An 11,337-nucleotide genomic window follows, 5' to 3' on the forward strand; every position below is an offset into this window, starting at 1 on the left:
CAAGCATGTAGAATGTTTAAAACATCATAACATCATGTTTAAACATCACTGACCCTCATTAACTAGCTAGGCATTTTCGTTGGTTTTATGTGCAGTTTTGCTTCCTGCTTCTGACACACAAAAATTGGATAAATCTTTGGGACTATCGGCACCTGGATAAATTATTAATATATCGATCTCATTGTAACCATGGCATATATATACATACACACATGCACGTACACAAGTAGCAACACACATGCACGGGATTGCACGCACACACACACGAACACGCACACACACACACAGTGCCACCACACACACGACCCGACCACGCACACACACACACACAGTGCCACCCACACTAAAGAGTATCGTAGCTGAAATAGATTTACCAGCAACGTAGCGTCGCTCATGACTTACCCTGGTAAAGAGTATCGTAGCTGAAATAGATTTACCAGCAACGTAGCGTCGCTCATGACTTACCCTGGTAAAGAGTATCGTAGCTGAAATAGATTTACCAGCAACGTAGCGTCGCTCATGACTTACCCTGGTAAAGAGTATCGTAGCTGAAATAGATTTACCAGCAACGTAGCGTCGCTCATGACTTACCTAGGTAACGAAGCTGTAACTAGATTTACCTGCAACGTAGCGTCAGCCATGACTTGCATAGGTAATGAAGCATTGTTTATGACCTACCAAGGTAGCATAACTTCGTTTATGACATATCTAGGCAACGTAGTGTTGTTCTTGATTTACCTATGTAGCATAGCATTTTTTGTGTGGATTACCTAGGAAAACAGTGCTTTTCAGTCCAGATATATGTCCTGGAAAAGTCTGGCAATTGATTTTGCATGAACTGTATGAACTCTGGCGTCTTCATTGAAGCATTTATGATGGTTGAAGCCTGTTTGTGTCTGCACCACAGATGCAGTGGTTTTATGCGACCTTAATATGTGCAATTAGGCTATAAAATTCATTTCTTAAAATCCTGATGAGTGTATTAAACCTATATGATGTCAGTTTTATAATGTAGCCAAGGTTATATATATATATATATATACAGGTAAAACAAATATATTTCCGGATTTCACTAGTTACTTACAGGGATCTGAACAGAGACATGCAGTGAAATGGCATTTCTGTGACTGTCATCAATTTTATTATTGGATTCTTTCTTATTCATGCTCCTGCAGTGCTAGGGAGCTTTTCTATGACTTATTGTGTGCTCAGATTGGTTTATCAATACAATTGAAATTCACACGTTTCTTTATGACTTTTCAGCCAACAAAATGTTTAGTTTTGCCAACTCGGAAGTAGATTTCTATCTGCCCCAGCTAGTCAATATGTACATACACATGAAAGACATTGCAGAAGCTGTTCACCCATATCTTGTACATAGGTAAGTAACTGAGTCATGAGTGAGTCATGAGTGTGCAGGTTTAGCGTCTTTGAAATTATGATATGATTTTGCTCTGTCAGCATATCTTTCAGAGAAATGCATAGTAGCCAGAACTGTGGGGCCATCTGGCCATAATAAAAATATTGTTTGTTTGCCCTCACCCGACCGGCCCGCCAAAAAGGGGCCGACTCAAACAATTTTATTGATCTTTTTTTTTCTTTTTTCTTTTTTCTTTTTTTACAAATTGTATCACTGTACATAAAATATACATCTGTAGGCAATAAATACATTATATCAGAAGTAGATAATAGGGAATTGTTCTTTATTATCTACTTCTGATTATATGTACCAAGCAAAACAATCATTCAACATCTCCACACAAGCACACCGAGCATGTAGACACCATGCTGAATTTGTAAAAAGACCCATTAAAAAAAATTAAATACATATACGCCTACCTACCTACCGAAACTTTTCAGCCTGGGTCAGGTGAGGGCAAACAAATTTTTTTTTAATTGTTGCCTGGGGTTAAACGGAAGCAGCGTGGGGTGTACTTTGTACTAGCTGGTATTTAAATATTAATCATTTTATGACCTGATGTTAAATTGTAGGTGCAGAGAAAGCGTAGATTTTAGTCTGCAGGCAGCGTGGTTGCTCGAAGCCTATGCAGCAGACTCGGGCCTTCTTTCTCGGAAGAAGAAATCACAAGGCGTCCGTCTAAAACAAAGTATACTCAATGAAGAGATAAGGTATATATATATAAATCTCTGTTTATGCATTCATATCAGGAATAAACAATAAACACGTGTTAATGACGAATATATTCCGAGTTGTAGTAACATCCATGTATGTGATAGAGATTGCTATATAAGGCTATTATACAAGAAGACATTTATTTAACATTATTATGATCTTAAAACTCCCACTAGAGTAGTTATGATTGCCCACTAGTACTGAACCTCAAAATAAGCTAGGCTTGGGTAGAGGTAACATTAGGTTTAATATGTGCATCAAACTAATCTTACCTTTGTCGCTATATTGCTTGACGGGCCTCGTGAACTTTTCATCTTGCCTGCAGGCAAAGGAAACAGAAGCCACCGACTACAAGCCCTTGCCACCCAACTAGTCCCGTAATGTCGCCCTTGAAGAAGTCGCATCAGCGCGCAAGGTCAGATGCCACAGGTATGAATAACTATACGACGACGTTCTTTCGTCGCGTTCTGTAGCGGCGTCGGCCGATGCAATCGCGCCGCGTGCCATCGACTCTAGATGCACGCAAGCGGAGGCAAGTAGACCAGTCAAATTTTCGTTCGGTCACGTGTTTTTTTCGCTCGTTGTTCTCGCAGCGCATGCTGAATCTTGCTATTGCCTGTTCTTCTTTCTGCGTGCAGTAACGAAGCAGCTGCAGCGAAAAATGTTTGGCGTGTGTAGCGGCCGGGTGTTTCTCCCAATAACGCACAAGGGCACAGGCGAGTTTGCTGTGGTGGCGATTGTGTCCGTTCTAGATTTGTTCTTCCGTCCGTCCGTCGTAGCGCGTTCTTTTTAAAATTACGTGAACGTACGAAGCTCGCGTGAATTTGTCGTTTGTGTCATAGGGTTGAGCTGTGTGTGTGTGTGTGCGTGTGTGCGTGTGCGTGTGCGTGTGCGCGTGCGCGTGTGTGTGTATGATGTGTGTATGTATGTATGTATGTATGTAGTGACCTGTATAGTGTGTCTATAGCTATGTCAGTGTGCGTTCTAAAAGGCAGCAGGTATGTGCACATGCTATCAGTGCGATGAAAACTCGGTAGATGCATAATCTTTCAGATAGATCAAGGAGAATGTTCTCATTGATATATATCATACTTGCGAGTGGACTTCTGTTAAAGAAATACGATTTTAAAAACCCGCTCATGTTTAACTCATTCTTCTTATTGTTACTGCTTAACCAAAATTTAATCAGAAATTCTTCAGAGTCGTCCTGATAAAGTAGCACAACAACATTAAAATTTAATGGCTCCAGATACAGCCGAAGGATTGTTATGTTCGATAGTGGTATTTCTCCATGCTATAGCAGCTGCTTGCTTCTAGCCCAGCTCCAATAACAATTCTCGACAAGCATTAACAATGTGTTGTTACATAATCATGTTGATATGTAGGTAGTGAGGTAATATAGAGTTCAAGCCACATTCAAATTTTCCAACAGAATTTCCTATGTAACTTTAATACCTAAATAATGTTCATTTATCATAATCCATTAATGAGCATTACCACAGTCATAAACGCCCACACCCACACACATGCATGCAACACGGTCTGTTTGCTGCATGTTTTAGCTTGGTGTGTAAAACATGTTATTTGCCATTGTAGTCTTATAGTCTTATATAGATCTGCATATGTTACATATATATTCATTTGTGCATTGCTACTGTACTCTGTATAGTATCAGTAAAATAAATTAGAACTCGATGTATATTATATTTATTATAAAATTGTTTAATCATGATAACCATTAGAACTCGCTGTTATCTTATATTGACATAATGATGTAAGAGTGTATTCTAACATCGAATGCATTAAAACGTCTGAAAATCATTGAGCCGTGTAGATGTACGTCTTGTTACTGTATTTCATGACTATACCAAACAGTATGCGAGAATAAGAACTTGTTTTTTTGGGAGGGGGTGGCAACTTAGAACTCACTGTCGTGCACAATAACATTGAGTTCATGTTACTGGTTCTCAAGATTAATCACAAATAATCACATGAAATTTGCTGCACATGAATCTCACTTTCTCTGCATAAATTAAACCTATTCTACGCGAATTGCATTTGCTCTACTCACGATTCGGACTCGTCCCATTACTGGCTGGGTACGTAACATATTAAAAATGGACTTTCTCGCTCGTTTCAGCCATTTTCCAGTTGCCACACCCTAAGCGCACTCTGTCTCTCGCGAGTCTGAAGACGATACTGGGTGACTTGACATCGGGCCGTGCGTTTGAGTCCGGCTGCACGTGCTTTGAGACCAGTGAGGGTGTGCTGAACGATCTAGTCGGCCGAAAGACCGACTGCCACTGTAACGTGAGTCGAAAGTGTTGGTGGGTCGTACGGCTCACGGAAAACTAGTTAATTTCTCAAATTCCATTGTCTGTTTTACTTTTTTGTACATACTTGCTCAGTAAAATTGGCGGGTCGTACTGCTCATGGAAAACCCTAAAAGTCCTGGGGCCCGTTGTCAGAAACAAAATTAGTCTTAACATTAACTTCCACTCGTAAACCGTTGACAGAAACATCGCAAAGTTACGAGAATGAAAAATCCTCGAAAATATCCTTCTAACATTACGAGAGCCCAGACCCTCTCGTAACTTTAATATTAAGTTGAAAATAACACATTTACACTACGAATTACAATTATAGTGATATTATATTTTATAATAATGAATAAAATGTGTGTTTTTCTTGAAAACACGTCAAAATCATTAATTATCTACCGATCATAAAACAAAACAAAACATTTACAAATGGCGTATGGCATTTGTTCTCTTGTTTTAAATGTTTGCCACGCTTCCCACGACTCTCGCGTTACAGTGTGAAAATTTGTCTTGTTGTGCAGAATAAATTCATGACCGCGTCGTAATTGTTATGTGGTTAGCCATCATAATGTGCATAAATTACTGTGTTACTTGTACTAATGTACAATAAATTTGTATGAATTTGAATTTTGTGATCGATTCTCATCCAATCAGCAGCCTTGTGATGAAGTTCCTGTTATCGTAAGTTTTCTAATAGCTGCGATGTGTTACTGTCAACGCTCCTCTCGTAACATTAACATTAGTCGTAAGTGTTATCTTAGCATTAACTTTACGATGTTTCTGACAACGGCCCCCTGGAATTTTAAGATGCCATATTCTGTTTTACTTTTTTTATACATGCCCAGAATATTGCACTTCTGATTTAATATTGTCAAAATTAGATTGCTATTATATAAACTGTTATTACGTATTTATATGTATTTGTTATATATGCATAAAACTGGGTCATTTCTTGGATAGGCATCGCGACTTGGCATACAGCGGGAATTCGTAAGAGCTCTGATGAACGTTGGTAAGAAACTACAATCCATCCAGACGAAGGAGCAAAGAGGTAAGTAATGTAATAGTTGACAGATGATTGTCATTCATATAAGCAGGGGTAGAAATTAACTTTTGAATAACGGAGTCCGTAGTCTGAAGATCAAAATTAAAGATTTGCTGAAAAAATTTGCTAATTCCGCGAGGCCGTACTCTGAAACGAACTAGTTAGTATAGCAGAATTTTCAGGGAGTCACACGGACTCCTGCATATGTCAAATCGGGGAGTCCGACAGTAAATCGGGGAGTATTTGACTCCAGACTCGCGTTAATTTCGCACCCTGTATAAGTCGACCAGACCTGCATATAAGGGTTGTTCAAAGGAAAACCCAAAACTGTGCTTTATAGACAAGGGTACATTCTATAGAATTGGCATGCTCATGTGAAAAACATGTTTAAACTGGTCTAACTTGATGGGTCTACCTGCAATTTCAAAGGGAGTGTGGTTATGTAGCTCGGACTAATAGGTGAATAGAATAGATGTGTACTAGCGTGAATAATGCACTCTTCATTTTTAGTTTTAGGTAGTTGTATATAATAATACGATAGATTAATTACATGAGTAATGAGAGAGATTAATGATTATTGTTTATCATCTCACTATTACTCATAATTGATAGCAAATATGTAAAATATCACATACGCAACGATCTAGTTGCTAGCCAACCTCTAGATGAGTAGCGAGGGACATGTGTGGTTATTTATCGCGTTCGGACGTACGGCTTCGATTGCAGCGCGTTCTTGTGTTTGCTCTGCAGCGCAGCGGCTGTTGGCGGAGCTGACGATGCTCAATCTGAATCTGCCGGCGCGCGTCTGGATGCCGGTGCACCTCGACAACGTGCAGCATCACGTCGTCAGGGTGCCGCACACGGCCGCCGTCGTGCTCAACTCCAAGGACAAGGTGTGTGTGTGTGTGTGTGTGTGTGTGTGTGTGTGCGTGTGTGCGTGTGCGTGCGTGTGTGTGCTGGGGTGTGTGTAGTGTGGGGTGCATGAGTGTGTGCTGAGGTGTGTGTGCGTGTGGGTGCGTGCGTGCGTGCGTGTGCTTGTGTGTGTGTGCGTGGGTGTGCGTGCGTGGGGGTGCTAGGGAAGTGTGGGTGTATGTGTGTGGCGTGGGTGCCGGCTGGTGTGTGTGTGTGTGTGTGTGAGTGCGTTTGCATGCTTGTGTGTGCATGTGCTACACGTATCTGTGTGAGTGGTCTCATCTGTGTATGCAGTATTACATTTGTGTCTATTACAGGCACCCTACGTGGTGGGTGCCATGCTTGCATGCATGTACGTGTGTGTGTGCGTGCGTGGTCTCGCGTGTGATTACTTACACGCGTGTGTCTATTGCAGGCACCATACATGGTCTACGTGGAGGTGCTGGAGTGTGACGACCGCGAAACCGCGCCCGTGCCGGCCAAGATCCTCGAGAACACGCTGCGCTTCACGCGCTCCGAGGAGAACCTGCCCGAGTTCTTCTCGCGCACCGACGGCCAGCAGGGGGCGCCGGCGCAGTTCTCCATCGTGCCGGCCGTCGACGACGACTACGACTGCTGGTCGCTCGATCAGGACGACCTCATGCAGGTGCGTGCACGCGTGAGGGTGATGCAGGTGTGCATGTGCGGGGCCTGATACAGGTGCACGCGCGTGTACGTGTGTGGAGTGTTTCTTGAAGCGAATGGTAAAAGACCTCAGAGTGCCGCCGGGGTCAGATGTCAACAACATTTTTATTTTTTTTTTTTTTTTTTTATTTCCAGATTACATCGACAAAGCATACAGTAGCATATATAGTAAAGATACATTATACAGTACAATATTGGTAGTCGTGCACAATTCGCAGTAAATACAATGTAGTAACATAAAAGTGTACCTAATACAGGCTCTAATATAGGTTGTATATATTGTCGGCAACTTCGTCAAACAAGAGTCAGTCGCGCGCAAACGTTCGCTACGTTTGCGAACATTTCATTCAGTCTCGCTCGCCGACAACGACAACGACGACGATTTAAGTAACGAGGTCCGTCGTTAATTATCATTAAATATTAAGCGTCACGCGAGCTTCCCGCCTTAACGAGCCGCGCGTCTGCCCCGTCGTTGCAGTACTCCGTGAATCGGCAGGGCGCACACGACACGATCTCGCAGTTCTCGCAGGACAGCTGCACGAGCTCGGACAGCAAGGAGCCCGTGTTCATCGCCGCGGGGGACATCCGCAAGCGACTCACCGAGCACTCGGTCGTGCCGAAGAGAAACTTCCAGGTACCCTGTGCTACGCGCGGCGGGGGGGGGCCTCACCGAGCACTCGGTCGTGCGGAAGAGAAACTTCCAGGTACCCTGAATATATATGCCATGGTTCACATGAGATCGATATTTAATAATTTATCCAGGTGACATTGTCCCAAAGATTTATCCCAATTTGTGTGTCAGAAGCAGGAAGCAAAATGCACATAAAACCAACGAAAATGCCTAGCTAGTTAATGAGGGTCCATGAATGTTTAAACATGATGTTATGATGTTTTAACATTCTTCATGCTTGCTATGAATCTGCCAGTCAACCAGTTGTTTAGCCTCATACAAACAGCTAATGTGTTTGCCAATTTCACACACTGGTGCCTTGCATCTTGCTGTGAATAGGCATTAATGCAGAGCATTACTGGTGTGCACTGTTCATGTTTCCATTTTGCAGTGTAAGTACTGTGGGATTTTCTACATAGAATAGAATAGGATTATTATCCAGTGATGCTCATGTCAGTAAATACAATGCAGTGGTGATAAGCTGCACAGCTGTGCTAATGTGAGTAGTTAGAAAGGGGACATGGAAGGTGTCCAAGACCACATTTCTATGTCTGGTGTACCCTCCCATAACCTATTAAATTAGATTTTATTTCTGTATAAAATTTTGCGATTCATCGTTATTGCACTGATTTGGTGTATTGTGTCTCTGACCACACATTCAATTCAATACATACAGTCTTTATGCTCATTGATATATTAACGTAGTCACCGTTAAAATAACATGCTGATAGAGATGTGTTTGCCCTTTCTGATAAGCATATGATGTGTAAGATCAGCTGATCCAGGTTCAGCTGTTCGAGGATATTATTATCAAGGTGCCATTCATTGGCCAGATTTATGTATTTAGGGTGTATGTGCATACGTGTGTGCTTGTGCGAGACTGCAAATATATCTGTGCACTCATCGGTGATCATCCTGGTTTAGGCAACTATGATGTATTTTCTTGAATACTAATTTACATATTCCACAACGAAGTAGAAACATACTCCAATATGGCAATTATTTATTTTATGGAATATATTTTTGTCAGTTGCCCAGGTTAAGAGAATTGGTGGCTTGGCAACAAATTTTTATAACTGAAGTGGCCTCTATGGTCAAGCAACAATTTTGAAATTGACTGTCCATATGACATAGTTCTTCATCCTGCTTAAGATATCTACACATTATATGTGTAACAGAATGATATTACGAAGAGACCTTTCAAAAGGCTACAGAAGTGTTAAATTACATTTTCCCTTTCATGTCACACATATTAGTGATTTATCTAGAAGAATTAAGCAAATAAAAACTGTTGGACTTGTTCGACAGAAATTGAACTTGTTTCGACTTCAAATTGAAATAACACAGGGTATTTGCCAGGGATGAGTATTGTGAGTGCACAAAAAATATTTGGGAGTGCAATTTCTTTGTATGTGTGTCTTTAGATCAATATTTTAGGCTGTGCTACACATTTGTGGCCGTGCAGTTTCAAAACTGACCGTGCAAATCACGGCTGCACGGCTCGCTGGCTAATACGTTGAAATAACATGGCAACTATTAAGTTTAGTACGAGTAGTCATAAAATGACCCAAGCTCATTGAAGTGTGAGCGTATAGTGATACTTTAAACTTATGTTGCAAGTTGTCAGTTAGCCATCCTGGTTTAGTCATGCTGATTCCTGATAATTTGGTGCACGTGCAAAAGGGAGGGACAGTAGGGTAAGGTCAATGTAGTGCTCATTTGCCTCGTGCATAAATTACCTCAGCTTGTGTCGCTTTTGTTTAAAAACCATGTTTACTTGTGTTTTTTATACATTTGTTTGTATGTGTGTCAATTTTCCCTCCTTTGTGCATGTATATATACTCTGTTACGTTAAATTGTACCTTTTTTTTCATATGCGTAAAGAGATCGACCCGTGCAGTGAAATTCGGTCATCGTCGCAGGTCGTCATGTGAATTCACGGCGATGCCTCCACTGCTGCGAGCCCCAGCTACGCTCCAGACCAACGACTCTCACACGCTATCGCCTCGCGACGCAGCACGCGATGTCTGACGACGACGCTGCGATGGGGCCGACGGACGCCGGCGCGCGCGCTCGCAAGCGCTGCTTCGTCGACGGCGACGACGTGCCCCCCGTCCACATGACGCACTCGCGCACAAACTCGTCGGCCGGCAGCGACGACAGCGCATTCGCGAGCCGCGCTGCAGACTCCTCCTGTTCCGCCGCCCCCGTGCTGTGCAACGGTCGTGCGAGCGACCCAGAGGGCGCCGACGCGGCGATGCCGGACGCGTTTGAGACGCGCTCCGACCGCGGATACTCGAGCTCGACAGTGTGCGACGACGGCAGCGGCGCGGGGGCGCCACCGCCACCGGACGACGACGGCATGGAGGTGGACGCGTGCGTCGTCACGAAGCGGCGGTTGGATCCGCCAAGGACGCTCAATCTTCGGTTGCCGTCGGCGGGCGAGGAGGAGGCGATGGAGGTGGCGACGCGTGGTGACGGCACGCGCAGACTGACGTTCCGGTCGCCGACGAAGCCGGAGAAGGCTTCGCTGCTGCTGCGGCTGTTCGAGTCGAAGATGTTCGACATGTCTATGGCCATCGGTTATCTGTTCACATCGAAGGAGCCGGGAGTTCAGACTTACCTAGGTAACAAAGCTGAGCTGGGTTTACCAGCAACGTAGCGTCGGTCATGACTTACCCTGGTAAAGAGTATCGTAGCTGAAATAGATTTATCAGCAATGTAGCGTCGCTCATGAAGTCGGACTTACCGCTGTAAAGGAGTATCGCTAGCTGAAATAGCATTTACCACGAAACGTAGCGGGCATCGGTCATGACTCTACCTGGTAAAGAGTATTGTAACTGAAATAGGTTTACCAGCAGACTGTAGCGTCGGTCATGACTTACCTAGTAACGAAGCCTGTAACTAGATTTACCTGAAACGTAGCGTCCAGCCATGACTATACATAGTAATGAAGCATTGTTTTATGCATACCAAAGGTAGCATAACTCTCGTTTATGACATAATCTAGGCAACGTATGTTGTTCTTGATTTACCTATGTCAATAGGCATTTTTTTGTGTGGCTTACCTAGGAAAACAGTGCTTTTCAGTCCAGATATATGTCCTGGAAAAGTCTGGGCAATTGATTTTGCATGAACTGTATGAACTCTGGGCGTCTTCATTGAAGCATTTATGATGGTTGAAGCCTGTTTGTGTCTGCACCAAAGATGCAGTGGTTTTATGCGACTTTAATATGTGCAATTAGGCTATAAAATTCATTTCATTAAAATCCTGATGAGTGTATTAAACCTAATGATGTCAGTTTTATAATGTAGCCAAGGTTATATATATATATATATATACAGGTAAAAAATATATTCCGGATTTCACTAGTTACTACAGGGATCTGACAGAGACATGCAGTGAAATGCGCATTTCTGTGACTGTCATCAATTTTATTATGGATCTTTCTATATCATGCTCTGCAGTGCTAGGGAGCTTTCTATGACTTATGTGTGGCTCAGATTGGTTTATCAATACAATGAAATTCACACGTTTCTTTATGACTTTTCAGCAAACAAAATGTTTTAG

General features: G+C 42.7%; 1 protein-coding gene across 1 annotated transcript in view; it reads left to right on the plus strand.

Moving 5' to 3' along the window:
* Positions 1–584: 584 nt before the first annotated feature.
* LOC106808910 (phosphatidylinositol 4-kinase beta-like) overlaps positions 585–11,337 on the plus strand; it is a gene marked incomplete at its 5' end in the record, with an annotated part of 23,929 nt that continues 13,176 nt past the window's right edge. Inside the window, 9 exon segments of the mRNA XM_014811824.1 lie at positions 585–595; positions 1,264–1,381; positions 1,993–2,130; positions 2,460–2,563; positions 4,275–4,444; positions 5,416–5,506; positions 6,251–6,393; positions 6,828–7,058; positions 7,575–7,730. Of these exon segments, the coding sequence (XP_014667310.1) occupies positions 585–595; positions 1,264–1,381; positions 1,993–2,130; positions 2,460–2,563; positions 4,275–4,444; positions 5,416–5,506; positions 6,251–6,393; positions 6,828–7,058; positions 7,575–7,730 (1,162 nt within the window).

Source organism: Priapulus caudatus, unplaced genomic scaffold, assembly GCF_000485595.1.
Source record: "Priapulus caudatus unplaced genomic scaffold, Priapulus_caudatus-5.0.1 Scaffold313, whole genome shotgun sequence".
Taxonomy (NCBI): Eukaryota; Metazoa; Priapulida; class Priapulimorpha; order Priapulimorphida; family Priapulidae; genus Priapulus; species Priapulus caudatus.